This window comes from Daphnia pulex, chromosome 5 (genome assembly GCF_021134715.1).
Source record: "Daphnia pulex isolate KAP4 chromosome 5, ASM2113471v1".
Lineage (NCBI taxonomy): Eukaryota > Metazoa > Arthropoda > Branchiopoda > Diplostraca > Daphniidae > Daphnia > Daphnia pulex.
The window spans coordinates 9826118-9850381 of record NC_060021.1 but is presented as its reverse complement, the minus strand read 5'-3'; the positions used below and the strand labels follow the sequence as shown (position 1 = coordinate 9850381).

Genomic DNA, 24264 nt, shown 5'->3' with positions numbered 1-24264 from the left:
TTACCAGTCTTGAACCTGAAACGAAAAATTCGGGAGTCGCTGCAGTTAAGAATAGGATTCACTTTTTCCTTTCTTTTTAATTATGTCCTCATTTTCTCACCAGTTTACACTGCTTCGTATAGGATAACTCCAGTGCTAAGAATTTTTCGTGGTATTTTCTACAACCACTTTTTAGCATCACATTTACATGTAATTTTAGGTCACTTGAGATCTTTCAACTCTCGAAATTTCTATCAGATTTCTACTTTTGATTTTTGGTCTCAAAATAGACGTAGGCCACATTTATCATTATATACGTAAGAATTACGATAAAGACGACTTTGTTTACTACAGGTTTGCCTTTTTACCCTTGGCCGCCTTGACCAGTTAAAAAAAGGTTCCCGTTTTCAACTTTTATTTGACAGGATAGCAACGCTGTGACGCCTAGTAACGCTATAACTTGGTAACCAACTTACTCGTTATAAGGGTTTCGTCTGCGGCCGTGGGTGGTTTCAAGGCCACAAACGTTCTGTTTTTTTCTCTCTCGAGGCCGTATATAATTTCCGCAAAGCCGATTTCCGCGGTTAATTCGGCCGGCGACTTCCTCTAACTTGGGCTGGTACTTAAACACTCTAGGTGAAAAAATTTCCAGTCTTTAGATTTCATTGGGTTTTAACAAATTTATTTTCAAGATGGGGTACCTGTATTTCCAGTTATTTCGTCACGTGCTAGTTACACATATCAGTGTGAAACATGTCCTTTTTTATACTAGTGAAAGCGTCTGTTTTTGCGCGTTGTGTCCATTTCATTTCAAGATATTTAATGTTTGATTCTCATGTTTAGGCAATGATTGTTCAAGTTTCCACTGTACGCACAGCCTACAGATGGACCACTGGGGTAAGTTAACTTCTGAAATTTTATCAAACATACCGTTCAATTCCAATTTTGTGTCTTAGTTTGCAAGACTGCGATCTGAAGGATGGCCCCCACAGTTGACTGCAACTCTTATGGCAATAATTGGAATCGGAATGTCTTCCTTCAGTGCTGCACAGATGTCTGCAGTGCCAGCTTCACCCAACAAAAAATACTTCCCGAGAGGACCATGGAATTGAAACTAGACCACTTATAAAATTTAATTATGACAATGAACAATGATCGACCTTTCTTGGTGCCATGGGTTTTCAATCATACAATATCATGTATCGCTTATTTATAAGTGCTGCACAATAACCAAACTGATGTTTCCATTATTGAACGAATACAATTGTTAGTCTTCTTATTTTATCAATTGTAAAATTTAATAAATGAAACAAATGTCAAACAAACATGTTTCAGTTGTGTAATAATCGTGTGCCACTTGGAGTTCAGTGCGTTACGTGTACAATCGAATCGTAGCATCTGCTCCACTGGTAAACAACCATGGTTGTGTAGGGTGGAAGAGAACATCGAAAACACCGAAATCATCAAATTTGGCATGCCCACGCAGTTTCTTCAACGGGACAATTGTTGGGTTCTTCAACAAATCGCTATAAATTTAGAAAAATAAAAGTAATGAGAAGTTCAACAAACAAATTAAGTAATCAAGATGTCTTACTTGTAGACCATTCCATGTGAAACAATGGCAGAGCAATCGTCCGATCCAGAAGCGAAGAGAGGGTATCGTTTGTGATAGGCCACTGCACGAATACCTTGACCATGATGACGCAGAGCTTGATAAGGTTTAGTTGATAAATCCAAGTCGAACCAGCAAAGACGACGATCGTGAGTTCCTACGAGGATGTTGTCTCCACCTGTTACAAGTAGATGGATGAAAATTAGACTGCAAATAGTTGTTGGGAAGTTTGAACTTTACCTGGATGAACTGCAATCGAAGAAATCCATTTGGCTCCTGTCATTAATTTTTTGGTAAGTTCTTGTTTCAAAAGATTGTATACTCGAACGTGACGTTGTGTCTGCCAAAAAATCTCAAATTAAGCTTCAGTTAACGTGAAATTTAACAAACAAAATATTACCGCAACAAATAGATAAGGTCTAAGGGGATGGAACAGAGTGCACTGCACAAGTCCCTTGGATTTGCTAAAAGGCAACTGTGATCTGCGTCGAGAAAGTTGATGGATCAGCACGGATCGATTGTCACCTTCCGGCATGACCGACGAGAAGTAGTCGCCCTTTGAATGCCAGGCTACGTGTTTCACTGCCTTGAAGTGAGTAAGAGTAACACGGAATCCACTATCCCATTGAGCCTTATCAGGCTCGTTCCACGTCAAAACAGCACGAACTCGTTGAGGAACTGAAAAAAGAAGTAGTACGACATTTAAAAATGAACTGGAGCAGAAATAAAAATGAGCTTACTAAGATAATCTGTTTGCGCAGGCATTTCCTTGAGAATCTCATCTGTTTTGGCTTGGACAAGTCGATCTCCTACACCAGGGTTGATTAAATAGACGTTATTATCAACCGCAGCAGCCACCAGAGCAATAGACGAGTTCGGGCACCAAGAAACGCAACGGACAGTTCCTTTAACTTCAAAAGTCTTGAAACAGCGGCCAGTTGCAATCTCCCATACTGTGAAATAAAAATTGAAAATGGATGAAATGTTACCAAAAAATCATTTTATCAACTTACCCTTAAGTGTTTGATCATCGGAACCAGAAATAAAGAACTGGCCTGAAGGATCGTGACTAATAGTACGAACAAGTCCTTTGTGGCCCTTGAAAATCATAGAGCAGACCGTTGGGAACGGTTGGAGATCCCTTGGCTTAGGCAATTGCGGTACAAGATCTTCCGGTTGGATTGTCAAACGCATCTTCTTGGCACGAGGGCACAAATAAAGATCCAAGCAACGAACGAATCGCTCGCGAGCGAATCTGTCATAAGCTGGCACTGCTCTCAGCGAGCTAAACCGTTGGGGAATAAATGGGAACTTGCGCTGGTACGGAGTTTCGGCTAAGCGATTCCATTGATTGATTTCCCTTTCAGAAAAGGCGTACTCTGGAGGGGGATTGTAGGACTCGGCATGCCCCGGAAGTCGAGGTTTCGGAGCAGGGATAGGATTTTCAATACGACGAACATCCTCCGACTTGTCATCGGCATTCCAAAGCAAATAATACTTGTGCCGTTCAACGGATGTGTCTTTAGCCACACGAGGTTTCATCCAACCCATCTTGATAGCGTGCACCATTCGACCAACTAGAAAGTGTAAAAAAGGATTAGTCTAACTTGGAAACACGTTGATAACAAATCCACTAGCAGTCACCTTTAATAGCTTCAACTCTTGAGGGAATAAAAGATCTTTTATGTTCAGGTCTACCAGTAACAGGTGTTTCCATGACTTCGTTAGTGAACCAATCAACCCATGGTTCATAAGGGTTATAGCTTCCATCAGGTATTCTACTACCCATGACATTTTTGATGAGATCCACATCCTCATTACTCAAGATAACATCCTGGCCTGTCTGTGGATCATAAACTGTCCGCCTGTTGCAATATCAAAATAATTTAGTCAACAATCAAAGGGACAGTGCTGTGAAAAGTGTTTACCATGACTCTGGATTCTCCATTTTCCTCAAGAAATTGTCAATTTCATCTCCTCGTTTGGGTTTGAGAATTGCTTTTCCTTCCAAATCATAACCAATATGAGGATAGTCATTATACCAGTTCATTGGAATGTTTCCCACAGTGTTTCTCAAATCCTGAAGATAAAATGTTGTTTCAGAAACCAATATAGCACATTTTTAAAACAAACATACTTCCTCATCAGAAGAATCATATGCATATTCATCCTCTACAGGAGGAGCTGGCAGTTGGGCAGTAGACGTAGAGGGTCCATCTTGTGCGATGGGTACAGCAGTGGGTACCACTTTATTCTCCGCTGTGTCATCCTCACTATCCTCGTTGGTACTCATATTGTGTACTTCATCTCCCTCTTCTTCATCCTCATCACTACCTTCTTCCCAATCAGAATTATCTTCTTCGTCATCACTATCATCTTCCTCGTCATCTTCTAAACCGGAGTATTCACTAGATTCCTCGTCGGTGCTGTCATCGGCATTGTCGGAAACTTGTGCCTCAATTATGTCGTCCTAGAAACATGTAAAATACATGTCAAATACACAGAAAAAGAGGTAATTCATTTCCTAATCCAATTTCGGTGATTTCTACTTACCACTTCAGCGGAATTTTCATTGTTTTCAACAATTTCGAGGCGACGTTTAGATGATTTCGAAGCAGTCGCCATCTTCACCTTACGCACGTGTGTACTAGAGAAAGCGTTGCCAGATTTATTTTTATCATCCCTCTCGCGTATAAAAATGCCAACTAATCAATCGATACCTAAGAATATTTTTTTCTTTATATCATATGTCTTTTACTCTTTATTTTCAGCAGCATAGATGTAAACAATCGAATGTGATTTTTTTTAAATCGGCAACACTTAAATTGGCAGGGGTAAACATTCGATAAAAATTATAACGGGAACATTATTAAACCATAACGACGACCTGTGTAAATGAACGGATTACTTGAAGGCTACTCAGGTTAATTGTGCAAAATTACAAATAAAACGGATGTAAAATTATATATTCTTTCCAATAGATTGTATTGGCGAGTCCATCAGTTTTGGCAGGTTTCCATTGTACCATTTGTTGAACGGTGATGGTTTTCGGCCAAGTGGGCATGAATTAGGTTGCCATCGGTGGTACGGAAATCGCACAGTTCACACTGAAGCAGAATTTGATTAGGACGATTTTCCATCCCCACGACATCCGGTCCCGTTTCATCCATTTGATCCATCAGTGGCTTCTGCTGATTTGCCTTTTTGCCCTTGGCGTTGACGATACTCCTCTCCGATTTGACTACGGGATTCTGACTAAAACAAACTCAACATCAAACGTCATTTCTATTTTTGGGGGTTTCATCATCGGGTAGGTAATAATGTGTTGTATAACCCGTATTTGAATCAATTCAGTTTAAATAAATGACCTACCTCAGGGTGCCAAATTCCTCCACCAAAATAATAGAAAATCACACTTGTTGTGTAACTTTTGTTTTTGGCAGGGTTAATAATTGAAAAGACGTAGACAAGGCAATGAAATCTTTTGGCAGTGAAGCCGAAACAATTCTTGTCAAGGGAAACCCAAGCGACACACATAAAAGGACATGTTGAAAAAACCCCAGAATGACAAAATCCCATCAACGAAAAGAAGGAAAATGAAGCTCTTTGGCGTGTCCCAACAAAAATATTGCGGGAAGATTTGAAAAGTGCGCGAAACAAAAAAGTCGACCAGGGATCATAAAGAAATCCAAAAACAATCAGATACGACGAATAATGAATCGAAAAAAAAAACGGGATTTGTATTCTGTTATCTGTGTGTGTGAAAACGATTTTTGTACATTTTAAAAAGTGAGGAGGGGTAGGCAAAAAAATCGGGAGGATATCAAAGATCTTTTTTTTAGTCAATCGAGAAAAATTTTCAACATTGAAAAACTTCTTTATTAATTGAATTTTTTTTACAACTGCATAAGAAAATGAGGGAGAAAAAAAAATGAGATTATTAACTTTTTTTTTAATCTGTTGTTTATCTATCAAAATGATGGTGATATTTTATTTGAAAGGGCTATAAAGCAATTTGTTTTTCTGCTCGGAGCTAATAACAATTTGGCTCGCACTACAAAGAATTGTTTTACTAATTCCGAGTGCTAGATATTATTCTTTTTTGTCTTTTGCAAATTAGTTTCTCTATCGTAACTTTCGTCAGAATAGTTCTATTAATCACACACACACACTCTCACACAGACAACCACACACACACACATTCAGGAGGGGGGCGCATGGGGAAACAAAAAAGCGAAACAAATGACAGGTAAAATCTCTCAACACCCGAAATTCAAAAGAGTTAAATCGATCCGTCAATTCCCAACACGTCACAACATGGTTTGGATTTGGTGAAGGTGGTGGGGAGATTTTTAAAGCTGGCAAAAAAATATTATAGTATAGTTAAGCGGCCGTGTGTTTGGTTTTTTTTCTTTTTAAAAAAACAAATTCCCCGTAATTGTGATTATTTCAATTGCCTCTAGTCAAACATTTTTTCCCTGTACGGAATTGATGGATCGGATTCGAACCCCCAGTGATAATATAAGCCAACCGAAAAAATGTACAAAATAGGAAAAAGGGAGAAATGAAGATTATCCCCGAAAACAAATTCGAAAGCTCCCGCATTTGTAAACTCTACAGATGATTTTTATGGCGCCCACCTGTGTGTGTGTGTGTGTCAAACACCTGCACAATATTCTTTTGTATAAAAAGAAACACAACAACCCCACTATACACACACACACACACTCGACAAAATAGTACCAATCGTTGGCTGTAAAACACGTCAAACCCGCGTGCAAGGCCATCATTTTGGGTGAGTCAATTACCCACAAAAATAAACCAAATATTAAGGGGGGGGGGGGGAAATAAGGTGTGCGGCGGGATGAAGAAGAGAAATAAGCGAAACAAACTTTGGCTTCAATTCAAACAAAAATATGGATGGCTGTTTGTCTCCCTCCCTTTACCCAAAGTATCAATTTTTGGTGGGATCCATTGCGCTCGGCGCCCAGGATGATTTGCATGTGATGTGAATGAAAATGTGTGTGTGTGTGTCGTGTGTATATTTGGCGAAATGTTTGTGAAGAAGAAAAGAAAAACGCGAGGGACTTGTTTTTATTCCGGGCCATTCTACTTACTGATGTTCACGCATGTGTTGGCTGAGGGCGTCCTGGTCGTCTGCTAAAAAGTTGCACTTGCCGCAAATTCGCTTATTGTGAACTTTGTGGACGTGAGTGGCCAGCCGTTCGGAGCGGGCCGCTTTGTAGTCGCACAGGACGCAGAGGTAGGGTTTGATGTGGGTGTTGAGATGGCGTTTGAGGCACCAATTGTCCACTCCTCGCCAGGCGCAATAGGTGCAGGCGTACAACTTTTCCTTCTTCTTCTTCTCGCCACCGCCAGACGCCTGAGACGACTGACCCGACGTCGAACTGTTTTGCTGCTGCTGCTGACTCGTCGGTGTGGCGATGGTGTGAGTCGGTCGGACTAAGGCTTCCACTCCGAGTGTTGTGTAACTTTTATAGGCTTGCGTAGGTGTGGGCTGACTGGGGAAGGCCGGCAACCCCAAATGGGATTGATAGGCCGCTACAACTGTCGCAGGAGGACGCTGGACCGCCACTTGCTGTTGTTGTTGTTGCTGCTGCTGCTGTTGTTGCTGCTGCTGCTGTTGTTGATTGTTTTGACTGGCCACCGATTGGCTACTTTGCTGCTGTTGTTGTTGTTGTTGCTGTTGTACCGCCACGGTTGTGTAAAAAGGGACTTGAGTAGGAGGAACAGTTGCGGCAACAACAACGTGAGCAGCTGGTGCTTTGGCGGCGGCTGCCGTTGCGTGATGTCCACCGTGATGACCATCACCTCCCGCAGCTTTCTTAATCTTTTGTAAATCGTACGCCGTATCCCTGCAACAAACGAAATAAAAAAATTCCGGAATGAATAAAAAGGAAAATTTAAACTAAAAATCTAAAAACTAGTTTTGCTCCAATAGAGAGAGAGAGAGATCCATATAAATTGTATCGGGAATAACTGGAATGAAATAATCAAACGTGGAAAGTAAAAAACAAATTTCAAAAAGTCTGGGGTTTTGTTTTTGTTTTGCAGAGATGGATACCTATGCATGCGACTAAAGTGTTTTTTGCAGTGATCGGCCCGGTTAAACTGCTTGTCACAAATGAAGCACTGGAAGGGCTTCTCTTCACTATGAATGGTCTCGTGCCGCGTGTATAGGTCCCTCCGATCGGTGGCGTACGGACAATAAGGACATGAGTACCGTTTGTCTCCTCCGCCGCCCGCTCCGTTGCCTGGCGACGGCATTTCGTCCTTGCTCTCGACGCGGTTCTTGAGCGCCAATAGGTATTTGGTCACCTCCTCCAGCACGGGATTCTCGCGCCACAGCGAACTGTCCGGGTTCTGTTCGTTGTGCTGGCGGGCCAGGTGCATCCGGATGCAGCGAGCCCACGCCGAATTGTAGTGGCAACGCGGGCACTGGAACACACGCAGGTTGGCGTGCGCTCCTAGCCAATGCTCGGCGATGCGGGCCAGGAAACCCACGCAGCCGCAATCCAGGCATCGAAACAGCTGGAAACATAAATTGAAAAATTCCAAACATTATTATTTAAAAAAAAAATTGGAACACACGATTGATCGTTATCTGATTAGGTCATGGAATTTGTTTTTCCCTTCAAATTCCTGCGCTAAAAGAATTGACGGGGGATATAATGCGATTAGATTTTTAGGGAGGAGTAGTTCACCTTGTGAGTTGCATTGTAAGAAGCCACTTTTGACGAGTTCCATGGTAGTAGGTCATCGCTCTCCACCCATGTGGATTCGACGGGTTTGCCGCTGGCTCCGGCCGCGTTGCTGTTGTTTTGAGCGGCGGCGGCGGCGGCTGCTGCAGCAGCTGCGGCCGCTGCCGCCGCTGCAGCCGCCGCTTTTTTTAACTTGACGCTCATTTTGGGTTTCTTTGGCGGCGATGGATGGTGTCCGCCCGTATTGACGTGCGGAGCCGCTTCCATCGTCACTTGCAACACGGGACCGCCTGTCGTCTGAACAATCAACGTGGGTCCCGCTGAAGCTCCTTGACCCGTCGTCTGATAATGGCCATCTTTGCCAACCTGAAGAAATATAATCACCATTAAAAATTGAGGAAATAAAAATGTAATTAATTTAAGTTTAATTACCGCTTGATAGTCTAGATCCATCATACCCAATTCCCCCTGTGAATTGGCTTGTCCTTGCTGTTGTTGCTGGCCTCCTCCACCGGCAACAGTTCCGTTCTGGTCGGTTCCTTGTTGAACGATGCCTCCAGGCACTAGTGCTCCTTCACCGTAGAATTTCTTGGCTATTTCGTGAAACATGTCTTCGTAGCAATCCATCGGTACAACGGGTACGGGCGCTCCATCCATCGTCTTGGCCTGGACTTGAACGGAAGCCGTTGGAGCACGGGCTCCGCCACTGGGCGGAGGTGCGCCAGTTCCAGTGCCGGTAGCCGGCGTTCCGGCAACACCACCACCACTGCCGGCCTGGGCCGGGACGAAACAAGCCGCTGCCGGTTTCTGTTCCGATGTCAGGTAACTCAGGTATAGAGGAAAGGCCATCTACGAATGAAAACACACGTCAACTATTTTTGGGTTGTCCCGATTGATGATGATGACCAACCGGACTGTCACATAACAAAACACAAAATCGGGTCAAGTGTGCGCAGACGCTAAAAACGTTCCACATCCGCCATAATCAATGAAGCGCACACACTAAACACAACATGTTAAAAAGTCTCCACCCTCCGGCCGGCAGCGGGAGGCCATAAGGTCACGGCACCAAAATGAAAAATTCAGCCCAATAATTCCGTCTCCATATCAAACAAAATGACGCAATCGGGGATAACACGAAATTTTGTTCACGATAAAAAAGACAAAATCTTTGGCACGGGTGTTTCACCCACCCCCACTGTGGACGTGGGTGGTACACAATAAGATGGAAAAACCACTCAAACTTCTTGCGTTTTATTTTCTTCTTCTCACTTGGACACAAGAGGGAGTTGTCTCTCCCCTATAACCACCCCACCAACTTTCGTGAACGTGTTGGTCGTCGGCCGAAATCCTCCTCCGAACCACACACACAACACACAGAGACGCTGCTGGGTGGAGGAGGGAGAATATAAGAGAGAGAAGAGGGGGAGAGAGTGAGGGGGAGAAAAGACTCTTGTCTTCTCTCTCTCGCCTTCTCCCAACGCCCGGAGAAGAGAGGGGGTCTGTCTGTCTGTGTACGGGCACCAGCTCCACTCTCAGAAATGGCCGACCAACACACACACACACACAGCACAGAAAGAGAAGGGAAAAGATATTGAAGCCCTCCCACTTCTCCACAACTATACAGTGGCCGATCTAGCAGAAATGGCGGCCGAGAGAACGTCCTACACTCGACAGAGATCCAAATTTACATCGTCGGATCTAATCAATTTCATCATTTCATTACGAAACGCACGCTGATTCACTGCATCCAATCTTACTGATTTCTCTACCAACTCGAATTAATTTGCAATATCCGCTGAGAGCCCCCCCCCCCCCACAAACAAAGTAATTCGCTCGACAACAGGTGGATTAGTTACACAAAGTTTAACTGCGATTAGATTAAACATGATCTGGTGGAAAATTCGATTTTTAGGTCAAGGAATAATCGATTAAACTGGTTTTGGCGTCATTAAAATGCGATCGAAACACAAACAACAAACATTTGCCATCAGCAGCCCCAACCTAGCCGCCATGAGAAAATAGTCGTGGCTGTGGGTATACCTCCATCATGTGTATACGTGTGGGGTGTGTACGGCTGGGGGGACGCCATTGAAAGGGCTTCTTTCCCTTCTCGACATTCGAGCAAGAATGAGAAGTGGGAATGACCAAATTGTACACACACACAACACACACACACCATCTACAGCACTTCCATAACTAGCAGATGATCATCACGATCAGTAAACAAATACCGCGTGAACAATTCGTGTCTCGTGTGATTGTGTGTTGGTGACAAATTAGCAGAGAAACACACGAGACGGAAAGAATCTGTTTTCTTCTTATTTTCCTTACCTCGGGTCTGTACATTGAATATGCTTCGACGTTGTGACGCAGTTGACAATTTCAGCATTCAACACTGAATTGGAATTGTTGGTTGGACACACGCCGTGATGGTTAATAGGTTGTCGAGGAATTTCGTGAAAAATTTCAAAACAAAACAAGAAAAAGAGTTGGGTGGAATCGGTGGAAAAAAAAAATAAAACGCGGGATCGAAAAAACACACACACAGCACCAATTTGGTGGCGGGAAGAACGGGTGGCTTTTTTTCCTCCTCCTTCCCCCCTCTCTCCAACTCGAACTAACTCGGCTCCCACCACCACCACCCTCCCGTTCCTCTTTTATTTTTTCGAAACCCCGGAAACTCCCAATGGATAACAAAAAAAGGGAGAGTCGAAGCCTCCTTCTTCTTATTCGTTCTCCCAACTCGCCCACCCACTAGCGCCATCACACAGCCCACTGCGAACTATACAATTCCACCCAACCCCACACGCGTTCAACGAATGAATAGTTTAAACCCGACTACTATTTTATCATTATGTGAATTGTCCTTGGTAATTGTCATCTACCAAATTCAATTCAATCATGTCGTTTAATTCCGATTATAATTAATTAGAAAAATGGCGCCCTTGAAAGAACAACATCAAAAAGTCGTAAATTACATTCACAGATGGCGCGATGATAATCAGCAGCCGATTTTCCAACAAGTGCAACAAAACAAAACACACATTTTTCAAAATAAAAAGATTGCCATTTTCTGGGAATTGGCAAAATAAAACATCCGCCATTCAAAACGTGCCAACTGAATACCACGTTCCATAGTTCACTCATTTTCTTACAAAACACGTGCGCCGACAATTTATAGGCCGAAACAATAATTCAACACAAAGTAAATTCTTATTTTTACCTCCAACATCCTCCTTCGTTCTTTAGAAACCACCACTTGAGTCGATTCCGTCATGGTCACTGTTTACACGTAACGTGGGTTTTTGCGGTCGATATTGAACAGAGCACCGCTATAGAAAGTAACACGTACACACAAATACGACACAACACTCACATATCAGCTGTTCTTCTCGGTTGTTGTTAACAATAGGAAATCCTTCATCTGCATCGTCGCCGATGATCGTCACTCAACAACAGGTGGTAGAATGTGTGGTGAGGCTGCAATCGAACCATCTCACACTACCCCGATTTCGTAGTCTCTTGACTTTTCTAGCCTCTTTTTTCAAAAGAAGATTGCCATGCTGCCAGACCGTCGTCAGTGGAGCACTCTGCCGGTCATTGGAATTTTGATCAACATTTTCTTTTACCGATTTTCTCTTCATTTAATCCAATTTTTCGGGTTTCACGAGAATAGATAAACAGACATTTCAGGATCAGCACATTTCGTTTAGTTCACTTGAAATATAGTTAAGTTAATCCGGCCTATTGTTTCTATTCGTCTTTCAGACCACAAGAGTGAGGATCTCTCTCACCAATGTCTACAGTGTGTGAACGAGGGTAAAAAAGAATTCAAAAATAAAAACGTCCGACTGAAACCCAAAGCTGCAACGACCAACTCTGCTGAACGAACTGATGAACTGAAGCCGCCTGGTTCGTGTGGTCGTTGTCGGGTCCCGGCTTTTTTCGGGTGGGAGGCAGCACAAAAAGAAGAGGGTGTATAGCGTGAGCGGTGGAGTGGGTGGATAGATGGATGGACGGGTGGTGGAAGGAGGCCAGAAAGAGAGGAGAAAAAGGGGTGTGTACAAGGCGCAACCGAAATATATGAAAGCAGCAGAGAGAGCTTTCTGAGTGTGTAGTTATATAGGGAGAGAGGAAGGGAGTCTTTTTTTTTCCTCTTCCTATTCACTCCCCCACCCTCTTTCTCTATACACGAAACACGTTACAAGGGAGAAGAGAGATGGGAGGAGTACAGTATCCCCCCCCCCCTCTTCTAAAGAAACGAACGGGAGAAAGAAAAAAAACACACATCTTTTCTGTCTATTCCTATTTATGTGTGTGTGTAGAATATGAACACAAGAGAAAAGAAAAAGTTTCGTGAATTCACAACCCCATCGATCCGGCAGCAGCTCACCTATAAGAATTTTCGATCGCTTCCGGCCTCCGTGCGCCAAACGTTACGATGTTCCAACACGCCGCCGTCCTCCCCCTCCTGTGTGCGGAGACGACTATTGTGTGTTCGTGAAAATTACGTCTAGCAACATTCTGTTCTCGGGTATAGTGTGGTGAACTTTTATACCACTCTAGTAGAGTGTGTGTGAGTGAGAAATGGACTTGGAACGAGGAGGGGGGAGAAGGAGGGTGGAGTAGGGAATATCAGAGAAAAGGCGGATGAAAAGAGAGAAAGAAAAAAGGTAAGCTAGTCGGTCGTCAAAGCCCATCCAGTCGTTTCCCATCCTCCACCAATCCTCCCTTCCTTTCGTTGCACGCCCCCACTTCGTTCTCCCGCCTCCCACTATATCTCTTCGTCTCTCTCTCTCTCCCCATGTTAAAGAATACCACATATATCTAAATGTATTCAGCATTTCCGTCTTTTATCCCCCCCCCCCCATCCATCCATCGGCTACGATCGGCTCTAAAAAGAAGTCTCGGGAATTCAAAGAGCTTCGTTTTCATGATTCTCAACAACACCTTTTCAAAAATCAAAAAAATAAATAAAATTCAATTCGTTTAAGGTTGGAATTGAACGAAAAATAAACAAAGCGATCCTATTTGCTGGTGAAATTATTACAAGTTATGAAAAATGCGATTGTAGGAAAGTTTCGCAAGAAAATCAAATTATTTTCAACGTCCGCGCGCAACGTGAATGATGACTACAAGGAGAGACGAGATCAATTAGCATATTTACATATTCCGTGCTTTACATACCGAGCTGAACTGCTGGATTGGAAGCTGATGACGTCAGCAGGATCGACATCATCCCTAGAAAACCTTTTGAATGTTTTTTTAAAAAAGATATTAACTTACAAAAAAGAAATATTATGGGTTTTTAATTCTTGAGTTTTATTGATGTAGTATACCGCACTGTCGAATCACATAGCCAAAACACATGTGTGGGAGTAGGAGAGAGAAAAAACGGTTGACAAAAATGAATTTTTGATCCGACGTCAATTGTTTTCTTTCTTTCCTTCGTTTCAGTGTCTCACTACTTTTCCATTGAAGCGGATTAGCTTCTTTTTTCTTGAAAAATTCTGACGTTCCCTCTGTTCCTGCTGCCCAGACAACTTTATATATATAAATAAGTAGGTGTGTCATACAAAAAAAAGCAAACCTACGAATCCAAAATAAACATACACACACACACATCCACACACCCTGCAATTGCGCGCGATAAGCCCATCGCCGAACGAAAAAGAAAACGGGAATAATTATATTCTCCGATTTCCTTCTTTTTTTTTTACCTTTTTCAAACGGATTTCTTCAAATAAAATTAAATAAAAAAAAAATGATTATCATAATAATAATTTTGGCAAATGTGCTTCGTGACATAACACAGGGGGTAGTCGGAGGGTTGTTGTGGCTAGTGTAATCCTTACTAATCTAATCTCCATTTCTCTTTCAGAATTGGCTTTCTACTTCAAAAGTAAATGAAAATCAAAAAAGAAAAGCAAAAACTTGGGATGGGGAAACAAAAAGGGTCGGTTTGTTAATGACGTTAACACACACATAAAATTATATATCATTAAGAAAAGAGAGGTATTTCTTTCTTTTTTTTTCAAATTGGGAGAAATAGGACACGCCGAAATAAAGCGAAGCGGTTGCAGCCTATCTTTCTCACTTGATGTTTTCCTCTCTTCCTTTCATACATGGCTGGATTCAATTTCTCTTCTTCTTCTTAGCTGAGGATACCGTCGCTTGGGAAGGATCGTCCAGCAGGTCAAACAGGTCGGCCGTTTCTTTCACGTCGGCCTCATCAGCCAGGTCTCGAGCAGTTCGATCATCCAAGTGACCGTCGCCGTAGTCTTCGACCATTTCGAAAAACGAGGCATCGTTATAAGCTATCACTTCATTACCTGCCACACAGCACAAATACGTCAGTATGATATCATAAGCTATAAAATGTCAGTTCTGTTACCAAGAATGGCACCCTGTGACGGATTTTTAAACATGTCCATGTCCATCGACAAATAGCTGTTGCTGGGTAGACTGTCATCCGCACTAAAAAGCTAAACAGTAAAATAACATTTTAAATATTGATAGACAATCCAGGATTTGAAACCCCGAGCTACTTATTGATATTCCTACTAAAAGGCAGGAGGGGGTACACAGGGAGGGTAAAAGTTCAACGATTGGGAGGGTATTTTTGAATGCACTTGCTACCTTTGGCAGCATCTGGTGTTCTAGTAGTGAAGTAAGTGACGGCGAACTGTCAGGAGGTATTCCCCTCCGATTCCAGGTCGCCGGATAACCCGCCCAATTACATGAATCTAACGTCGGTTCGAAATTCAGACCGAGTGAATCACATACCCCAAGCAACGTAGAGGCATCAAGTGGATTTCCCTGTAGACTCAAGACTTCACGAAGTTGTTCCAAGTCGACCTGCATCGTGTCCAAGTGGCTGTCCAACTCCTCTCTGCTTGATGGGAGCAAACCGGATACCAAGGTTTCCGTATTAGCTCAATGTATCCAATGACAACAATAAACGATTGTTATACCTTTCCAAAACGCTGGGATTTTCGGATACCACCGTTCTATCTTGGTTTTTAACGACCGATTTGCCGCGACCGTTGGCTTTCTCCTTTCGATTTTCTTCAAAAGTGAGCAAAGCGCCCGAATTGACTTCGCGTGGATCCACTGCCATCAACAAGTCGGGGCTTAAAGGACTAGTCATGGCAGACCTGTCTAGAATCCCAGAACCTCCATTGGATGTTCCAGCCTCCATCTGGACCATTGTGTTGAAATCTGGTTGTTCGGTGTTCAAGCTACACATTAAAAATACCAAACAAACATTGTTATGATTGCCGTCAACATTATTTGGAAAGCACACTTACTCGTCTTCAAGAATTTCCTCCTCTTCGGCTGGCACCTCATCTGCCTGCTCAACCGAATCAACTGAAACGGGCAATTCGGAAATTTGCGCCATCGGAAAAAACACTTCGAGAGGTTTCCCATCGGATTCGACCTCGGCAACCTCCTCCAATTGCTCTGTGTCCAAATCGTTAGAGTTTGCAATAAGGTCAGCAGTACTACCTTCGTCAATATCAGTGACATCATGAATAATGGGTCCTTTTGGTGACGGTATAATAGATATGGTAGGGATGTCATTAGCCTCGGATTCATCCAAATCTACAGAATCATTTATACAATGCACATTTCAATTAACCGTAAACAGGAATTGGAATGACCACCTTTCAGACTCTCATAATTGAGTTTCTCCTCTCTTTTTCTCTCTGTACCTTTTGCAGGAGTAGAGGAGTTTGTTGAACGAATACCTTCTCCCAGCATCAATGGATACCTACGTCATTTAAATCTTGGTAATGAAGAGTAATTTTATTTAACTTACAATAATGTTTGGCATACCTTCTTTTCAGTCCCAGTCCTGCACGCCCATTAGGCTGTACAATACTAATGAGAAACTGAATCAGCTTATTGACTATCTGCTGTTGTTTCATGTGTTTTTGACGAAGTGAAGCAACTTCTCTCCACAATGCTTCATTTTCCCTTTTCATGGTATTCAAACGGGAGTCCACATTTTCTTGTTTACCTTTCATACTGCGGACATCAGCCAAGACCTGCAGACAAAGACACATGTCAACAAAAGTAAACAAAGAAGACTGCAATGATCAAAATGTACCCTTGAAAGCACTTCAGGCTTGGGATGTTTTGTTTCTTCTTGCTTACTGATGGGTATCTTCCTCTTTATGTGCTCAAGCAAAAATTCTTGCCCTTGAAGAAAATACATGTGTGCAAACTCCATCTCATCCTTATCGACTTTGAGTCCTCCAGAATCAACTGACACAACTTTGTGAAATCCATACATATTCAATTGACGAACAAAACTGGCCATGTTATTGTGTTTGTAATAGAGTGGAAGAAGTTCTCTGGCAAATCGTGCCTGATCTCTGATTGTAAAACTCAAGCCATTCTAAATGAAATGGAAACAAAACCAAGAGACAATTAAAATCAATGTCAACTACAGATTTTTGAAACGCCGTCAGTTATAAGTAAACATGTCACTGTTGCGGCCAAAATGACGGTAGTAGTATGATTACAAATGGACGCCTTACCGAGTTCCAGCTGATGAGATGATTCGTCGATGGATCCTCGACCAATTTCCAAAGTTTGCCCAAAAAAGCTGGGACACTCGACGAAGCATCACCGACTGTGTGCATTTCTTTGATGGAACACAGCAATAATAACGAACAATTGGATTATTACGCAACAAAAACGAAAATTCACAGAACGTCTCCCTTGCAACTATCACGTTGAAGCACATGCGAGACTTGGCCTAGTGATGATTATTTCTCTGTCTAAGTCTGACTCCATACGCACCTAAACGTGCAGCGCTTTTGGCCGCAAGAGGGCAGGGTCATAGCAACGAAAAAACAACAAATCGAAAGAACGAAGCAAAGAAATGAAAAATCAAAAATGCTTCCAAGCAAAATATCGTTCTAACTTCAACTTTTATTTACTCAATTAGAATTATTAATACAGGTTTTCTGGGCACGTCACGTTTTAAACAGTGTATATCGAAAAGTAACTTGAGATGAAGCGCAAAGATAAAGACATGAAAGTAAACATTGCGTGAAAAATCCTTGTTATCGGTATTTCATTTTGGGTACAATGTTAAACATCAAATTCAATTTTTTCGTGAATATTCCCAACCCATCTAATACAATATATATTTGTAATTATTTAATGCAAATCCAGTTGCCATCCCTAGACACTTTAACCATGTTTCTTTTGTATTGCCAAAATGGCCTTGTTAATGCCGAAATTTAAATATCCGTATTAGGGCACGAGAAGCTGATGATGCAATCGCATGTGTGATCTTCAGTGAAATACATATTTTGAAATTGAATTTTAATTTAGTTTTTGAAATTAGATTTTAATTTAGTTTAAATATGTTGTAAAATGAATAAGTCTTTGCTTATCACATTTATTTATCACATTTACTTATTTAGTTATTTTCTTTCCGTTTAAATCGATTATCGGGTATTTCAGAACTGTCCTGACATCTATCGAGTAAATAAAACAAATATCTGGCTCGTGTCAAAACATGTGCTCTCTTCCCAACTTCAAATAACGTTTAGATCTTCAAATTGTGTTAATTCACTTGATCATTTAGACAGGAACTATCACGAATAAACAATGTCAGAGAAGAAAGGCAGCGGTAAATTAATTATATTATTTTGAAATGTTCATATGTCGACTTTTTTTTTTAAACAGTTCAAGACATTGTGGAACTTGATGTCACAAAAGATGGTGATGTATGCAACGAAGAAGAGTTACACAGTCTTTACCAACAAACATACTATTGTGCAGCTCGCAAAGCTGTTGGGCTTGAAAAACTTTACATACTTCATATAGACTGTGATTGGAAATCAAATCAGTTAGCAGCTGCATTGTCGAACAATTCCATTCATCTCACATCCACAGACACTTTAGAAAAAATTTCCACTTTCATTGCTCATGACCAGAATATAAGTGATGTTCATTTCAATCCGATTGATCCCAACTTTCTTTTAAGTGCATCTAGTGATGGCACCATTAGAGTTTGGGATATAAGAAACCCCCGAAGTCATGCACAAGAATTCAAAGGTAGACATTAGCTACATTAAAATAAAATGTTTAACTTTTACTTAATTCCAGCATTGGCTAATAGATGATTCTGATCAAAGGATAAAACCCTTTTCATCTTTTGACATAAACTGTGATGGGACATTGTTATGTGGGGGTACAGAGAAAGTAAAAAATGACACCTACTTGTTTTTGTGGGATACAAGATCTTCAAAGATTTTATCAACTTATTCAGATTTCCATGAAGATGATATATCCCATGTAAGCCTGCTATCATCTTAACCTACTTTTTAAAGAAATTATTAAGTCTTGTTATTTTTCCTAGGTCCAATTTCACCATACATCACCAAAAATGCTAGCTTCATGTTCAACAGATTGCCTGATCAATGTCTATGATTTAAATGAAACAGATGAAGATGATGTTTTACAATTTTGGTAAGTTATTAGTTAATATGCTTTATAGCTAATTATCTTAATTATTTAAAAATTTAGCATGAACACAGAAACAACATGTGAGAGACTGCAGTGGCTTGATTACAACAAAGTTACCAAACAAGAAAACATTTCCGTTATTACCAATACAGAGAGTGTTCAAATTTGGGATGTTAATGAAGCATCTCCGAAGTATTCCTTTACACGGGAAAAAATATCGAAAGCACTCAAGGTACTCTCAAGTTACATGTTTCAGGTCTCCGTTAAAATGGCCTACATTTTCCATTTTTGAAGAGGAAAAATGCAGAAACATGCTTCGCTGTTCGGTGTTTCCGACAAGGAGAAGAGAAAGATCCTTTATTATTGGCTGGTTCAAATACGCCCAACAGGTACTTGAACACTGAATTTCATATTAGGTTCAATATTAATTTCCAAACGTGTGATGCAGAGGTTGTCTCAGAATGCTGAAAATGAGAGATGGAAAACTTGAGCCATACGCAATCCTTTATGACGAAAAAGGCGGAAATTCCCAAATGATTCGTAGCGCCGTGTTCAATCAAGCCAACGGCCAGGTTGTATCGGGTGGCGAGGACGGAATAATTAACGTGTGGATGCCGGGAAAAGATAAGCCCGTAACCAGCGGCACTTCAAGAAAATTCAAGACAGAATTCTTTACGAAGAAAGCTGTTTCTCCGAGCAAAAAGCCTTACTCAAAGTAAAGATTCAATACAAAAAGTGTGCCATTCATGTTATCCGCAATGCAAATGCCAATCAAGATTATTTTCTACGAATAATTGAGCCAAGCTCAATGGTGTCTGGCCGTACCAGCGTAAAACATATCACAAACAACCAATCATCCGACTGCAAGTGAAAGTTCTTTTTTTAGAAGAACATGTACGAGCAGCATTGCTGGAAAGATAGAATGACTTTACTTTCTATTGTCTTTTACCTTCTTCTTTGAATTTGGGACATCAAATAGTTTCTTTATATGGACAGCGGGTAAAGAAGAAGAAAAAAATATGAGATGACCGATGTGATGCAGCAATCAAACAAGGTCATCTCGGCAGTTCTTGCAAGGGGAAAAACCAGTAAATTCAAAGTTTTTTAGCACGTGGAATATTAAAATAGCAAAATTCAGTGAAAACCTTGAGCATTACCTCATTTTTTTAAAGAATTGTCACGACAAGTAAATGGGCCTGACCAAAAAATAGACACACGCATTCGGTAAACCAAATGTTCAAGGACATTTTCGTATTCATAATATCATTTAATAGTTTCATTACTTTCTTCCTGGTACTTCAACTTCCGCGCGGATACGCCAAACCACTTTTTTCAATGACAGGAGCTTAAAAGAGGAGAATTAATGGTGGGGCACCGAGCCGTGTAAAAGCTGTAAAGCTACGCGCAATAGGAGTATCGAGGTCAAGGAAAACACTGCAGTGACTCTATGAGGAGAGAATCATACAGCAGCAGTCACATATTATTTAATTCGTTTCCACCTGTCTGTCTCCCTTTGATTAAATCGGCTGCTAATGTTCGTCGTTAGATTAAGCGTGCGTTCAACCCTGCAAATTTCTCTTTGTTTGTCGGTAATCGACAAATAATAAACAAAGCCGCCCTAGTGAAAAACAAAAATACTTTTTTTTTTCTCCTTCTTTACGGCCTGGAGGACGCAATTATCTATTCAAAAACCCAGTCTCAAGTGAAAGGGAAATGAGGTTAAAGTCGTCGTTTATTTGTAAAATCCCAACCGGTTTTTGTTTTATTGTTTTCCTAAAAAAATCTCTCGCCCGGTTTTAACGAAAGGAAATGAATCACCAATACAATAATCGATTTATATAACAATCAACGCATGCGACGTTACCTAGGAGAAATTACGGCATAGGCAAGCGAAGGATTTCTAGCCTACGATTTAATTTCCTTCAGCGTGAACAACCATAGAATTTTAAGGCCATTGCTCCAGGAGTTGTTTAACTAGTCAAGGTAGTGCTGTGCTCGTTTTACCGTTTTATTCTTTTTGGTACATGTTATCGGCGTGTTTGCTCAGAATAGTGAATACGACCTCAGGTGATTGAGCGCTTCTCTTTCTCTCTCTTCCACTCATCCTTTCCCATGTCCCCTTCACCTTTTCCCCCCACAGGTGCCGGCCTCCCAACCCTCCTCTACACATTATTGCCGGTTATATTATATCAATGCCCCAAAGGGCGAATAAGTTGTGGAAGCACCTTGATGGCAGAGCCGCCGAGTGATGAATAAAAGCCCGCTGAGCTCCAACTTTGCTCTCAGTTCCCGATCTCGCACGGCATCAAACACCACTCAGAAAAACACCGGCCGGTAGCCATTACCCAACTTTTGTGTGTTTCCATCCCTCCCACGAGTCTGCTTAACACGTAATAACACAGGTATGCTCAATTTTGTGTCAGTCAGTCTCGAGAGATCAATAGCGTGAATCTTGCTAACACTTTATTGTAATATACTTAGAATGTTGAACACTTACCTCGTCATTGCGAGCGCTCTGGTAGCGGCTCAGGTAACAGCATTTCCCAATGGTGCTCCTCGTAGCGTGTGTGCATCCATGGCACCCATTCACATGCTTTTTGGTGCACAATCTGGGGATGTTCCTTTTACTTTGTCAGTAAGCAGCGGAGAATCCAATTCTGCCTCACCCGTCACAGGTAACTATAATAAGAATTGGCCAAATTACTAGAAGTTATTGATTATAAACGTTGTTTTTGCAGTTACATTACAAGCTACCGGGGATGCCGATTTCAGGGGCTACATAATCCAGGCTCGATCTGGGACTGAAACAACTGGCATTGGCAGTTTCAGTGCTGAAGGAAGTCAGGGCAAAACAATGGACTGCCCAGGCGGAAAAGCGGTATGTCACTTAATGAGATATACTAAATTTTATGCGACGTTTCTTATGAATTTGGAATATGCACAGAACGCTGTGACTCATTCAAGCCGAGATAGAAGGAAGAACGAAACATTTTTGTGGACTCCACCTGCAGATTTCCAAGGACAAGTTACAATGAAGTTAGTGATTGCTATTGTTAAATTTTAAAATTTAAAGAAAATTAATTGACATTCATGTCTCGTAGGGCTACCGTTGTCGTTGGTTTCAGGACATTCTACACAGAACTGCATTCAACTCCCGTTACTGTTGTAAGTATTCAAGGACATTTACATAAAATCGTGACACAGTCAAATTGATTACCATTTTCCATTTCCTAGGTATAAATTAGACTTGACTGTGTCAATGAACTGACCTTATGCTGGTGATTGAGCAATAACTACCAACTATGGCTTGCTGCAAGGTTTTCCAGTGCTGTTTTAATGTGGTGTGTGTTCGTTGAGGACACTTTGTTGGGATCTTATTTTATAACTTTTTGCCTTGACATTATACATACGTATTGTGATGATCAGTAAGACTGATATATCAACCTGATATCAGACATGAATTCCACAAATTGTGACACTGAATTTGTTAATTTTATCATGACTTTTTAAATAAAAGTGGCCTTATTTTGGCAAACTTTTTTTTGGAAGACATTCATTAAAACTGATTGTTTCAACTGGATTCAAGAAAGACATACAGCATATTAAGCTTTAAGTAGACAGATTTGTGTTGGTGACACAAATTTGGATTCACTAGTGTTGGTGATACTGATGTTGATACATCGATATATCACCGAATCGGCATCGTCGGACTGAATATCAAGAATCATGATATATCGTGGTATCATGAAGTATCGAATTAACGCCATCTAGCGGTAAAAATAGAAAGTTTTTTTCGTGATTAACTCTTGATCGTTCGTTTTGTCTTGGTCGTTCTACCTGCCCTGATTATCTTCTGCCTATTGTTTGTGTCTGTGATAGTGGTTTGAATTGAAATGTCAGTTCAAGTCACTTGAAATGTCGCGATTTGTCGTCGTCGTCAATTTGAAATGTCGCACAAGTGCCATATGGGCTATGGCAATATTTCCAGGAAGTGAAAGAGGATAAAAGTCAATTGGGTTTGTGTTATTTGCAAAACTGTAGGTTCTTGCAAGAACACGCCAAATCAATGGAGACATTTAGATCTCCATCACAAAGAGGTATGGGAAGAGCTAAAGGGAAAAAGCAGCGCTCCAAATAGACGAAAGCGGGAAGATGACGACGATTTTTCAATGAATAAACTTAAAGCACTCGTAAAGCCGATTTCTCGGATTTCTGCTGTATTCGAACTCGAGACTCCCAGGTAGGAACCAAGAACTATATCCACAAAGCCATGAACATGGAGTAGAAACAATCAATGGATGTCTCATATTTTCTTTGAAATTTTTGTCATCTTAATATTTTTATATTCTTTCACAAGATCTTGTAAAATGAAAGCGATGTGAATGATTCTGCCTCCACAAGGGTTCGAACTATCAATCTTTTGAGTGGAATGCCGAGATTATACCCACGTACCCATGACGTACACAATGATGTTAGTTATTTTAATGGTTTCATATGTGAAAGCCTAGTATTCTTGATATTTCATGATATTCGTTCATCAGATTTTCTAAATTGCCCGAGGGGATGTAAATTGAATAAACTAAAATTTTATTTCACTTGACCCCGGACAGACTCGAACTCTGACACCCTGCGTCACAAGCCGAGACTATAGCCATACCCCCATGACTGTACGGATATATTCTTAGTTATTTGTTTTGCATCATATTCAGCGGTTTTTCATGATAACGATTCGCCGATATATCATGATACCATGATACTATGTATCGATTAATCGAATATCTTAAATATCATGAATATCACCAACACTAGGATTCACTCAAACATAAAACAACTAAACTGTTTGAGCTTGGTTGATTGTATAGGGAAAACAGCAAATTATATCTATTCAAGCCTATCTCTATATCCTACCGGATGAATTTCAATACAGTTGCACTTCAAAAAGAACACACAGAAGAAGCAAAAAGAAAAACAAACAACATTTACGCGCTCATCCTCCTCAGCTACAACGTTGACAAGTTTAGATTCAAGACTACTAAACAAAAAAAAAGGAAAATTGTTGGAAACAAATTAAAAATAAGGGAATAAAAAATAAAAACCCTAATGTCAAATAGTAATTCACTTAAAATTTAAATGTGAATTACGTAATAATATACTAACTTTGGTTTGGTAGTTGTTTTTTAATTGAGAAAGGTTTTTGTATTAAAATAAAAAACCTAGATCCGTGAAGGTTATCACAAGTCACATTGTCACAAGAGTTCACGTTAACTGTATATAAACAGATCGCTTTAATTGATTAACATTTCACAACATGAAACGTGAAATCTATGGGTTTTTTTGTCGTCAATAAACCAAACAACTTAGTAGTTTTCATTGCATTAAAAAAATTAAAAAAAAAGCCATGTCCTCGGAAAGTTTCAATCAAGGAACTCGCAAAACATGTCAAAGTAGTGACCAGTG

At 40.9% G+C, this 24264-nt stretch overlaps 5 protein-coding genes and 2 long non-coding RNA genes across 18 annotated transcripts; 4 read left to right on the top strand and 3 right to left on the bottom strand.

The window, feature by feature from the left end:
- Positions 1-256: 256 nt before the first annotated feature.
- On the top strand, positions 257-1258 carry LOC124194456. 2 transcript variants are annotated; one of them, XR_006874796.1, is made up of 4 exons: positions 257-271; positions 334-615; positions 823-876; positions 936-1258. It is a non-coding gene; the product is annotated as an uncharacterized LOC124194456 (long non-coding RNA). The 2 variants fall into 2 exon arrangements; XR_006874797.1 differs by lacking the exon at positions 257-271 and adding an exon at positions 319-333 and having other exon boundaries at positions 405-615.
- A 46-nt stretch (positions 1259-1304) lies between these two features.
- On the bottom strand, positions 1305-4301 carry LOC124194442 (ribosome biogenesis protein BOP1 homolog). The gene is made up of 10 exons (XM_046588640.1): positions 4145-4301; positions 3729-4061; positions 3520-3671; positions 3236-3456; positions 2605-3168; positions 2332-2544; positions 1992-2269; positions 1832-1931; positions 1574-1769; positions 1305-1505 (listed from the first exon to the last, which is right to left on the bottom strand). The coding sequence occupies exons 1-10, from the start codon at positions 4214-4216 to the stop codon at positions 1352-1354; spliced, it is 2283 nt and encodes a 760-aa protein (XP_046444596.1). The 5' UTR covers positions 4217-4301; the 3' UTR covers positions 1305-1351.
- A 38-nt stretch (positions 4302-4339) lies between these two features.
- LOC124194441 (protein charlatan-like) lies at positions 4340-12414 on the bottom strand. 4 transcript variants are annotated; one of them, XM_046588638.1, is made up of 6 exons: positions 11540-12414; positions 8746-9162; positions 8317-8679; positions 7836-8143; positions 6709-7467; positions 4340-4846 (listed from the first exon to the last, which is right to left on the bottom strand). In XM_046588638.1, exons 1-6 carry the CDS (start codon positions 11591-11593, stop codon positions 4591-4593), a joined length of 2157 nt encoding a protein of 718 aa, XP_046444594.1. In that variant the 5' UTR covers positions 11594-12414; the 3' UTR covers positions 4340-4590. The 4 variants fall into 4 exon arrangements, with proteins under 4 accessions (XP_046444594.1, XP_046444590.1, XP_046444593.1 ...); XM_046588634.1 differs by having other exon boundaries at positions 7677-8143; positions 11540-12237; XM_046588637.1 differs by lacking the exon at positions 11540-12414 and adding an exon at positions 10648-10930 and having other exon boundaries at positions 7677-8143.
- Positions 11048-11663, top strand: LOC124194457. The gene is made up of 2 exons (XR_006874798.1): positions 11048-11186; positions 11249-11663. It is a non-coding gene; the product is annotated as an uncharacterized LOC124194457 (long non-coding RNA).
- A 1200-nt stretch (positions 12415-13614) lies between the features above and the next one.
- On the bottom strand, positions 13615-17328 carry LOC124194446 (heat shock factor protein-like). 8 transcript variants are annotated; one of them, XM_046588651.1, is made up of 9 exons: positions 16863-17328; positions 16430-16720; positions 16156-16367; positions 15984-16090; positions 15627-15921; positions 15291-15557; positions 15103-15211; positions 14711-14801; positions 13615-14648 (listed from the first exon to the last, which is right to left on the bottom strand). In XM_046588651.1, the coding sequence occupies exons 1-9, from the start codon at positions 16965-16967 to the stop codon at positions 14452-14454; spliced, it is 1674 nt and encodes a 557-aa protein (XP_046444607.1). In that variant the 5' UTR covers positions 16968-17328; the 3' UTR covers positions 13615-14451. The 8 variants fall into 8 exon arrangements, with proteins under 8 accessions (XP_046444607.1, XP_046444603.1, XP_046444605.1 ...); XM_046588647.1 differs by having other exon boundaries at positions 14956-15208; positions 16863-17304; XM_046588649.1 differs by having other exon boundaries at positions 14956-15208; positions 16032-16090; positions 16863-17304.
- A 485-nt stretch (positions 17329-17813) lies between these two features.
- LOC124194448 (WD repeat-containing protein 89-like) lies at positions 17814-19554 on the top strand. The gene is made up of 7 exons (XM_046588659.1): positions 17814-17968; positions 18025-18396; positions 18461-18636; positions 18701-18810; positions 18868-19039; positions 19102-19196; positions 19256-19554. Exons 1-7 carry the CDS (start codon positions 17947-17949, stop codon positions 19524-19526), a joined length of 1218 nt encoding a protein of 405 aa, XP_046444615.1. The 5' UTR covers positions 17814-17946; the 3' UTR covers positions 19527-19554.
- Positions 19555-21055: 1501 nt separating this feature from the next.
- On the top strand, positions 21056-22342 carry LOC124194453 (putative defense protein 3). The gene is made up of 6 exons (XM_046588666.1): positions 21056-21209; positions 21289-21482; positions 21546-21685; positions 21752-21843; positions 21909-21972; positions 22042-22342. Exons 2-6 carry the CDS (start codon positions 21290-21292, stop codon positions 22045-22047), a joined length of 495 nt encoding a protein of 164 aa, XP_046444622.1. The 5' UTR covers positions 21056-21209; position 21289; the 3' UTR covers positions 22048-22342.
- Positions 22343-24264: the final 1922 nt, after the last annotated feature.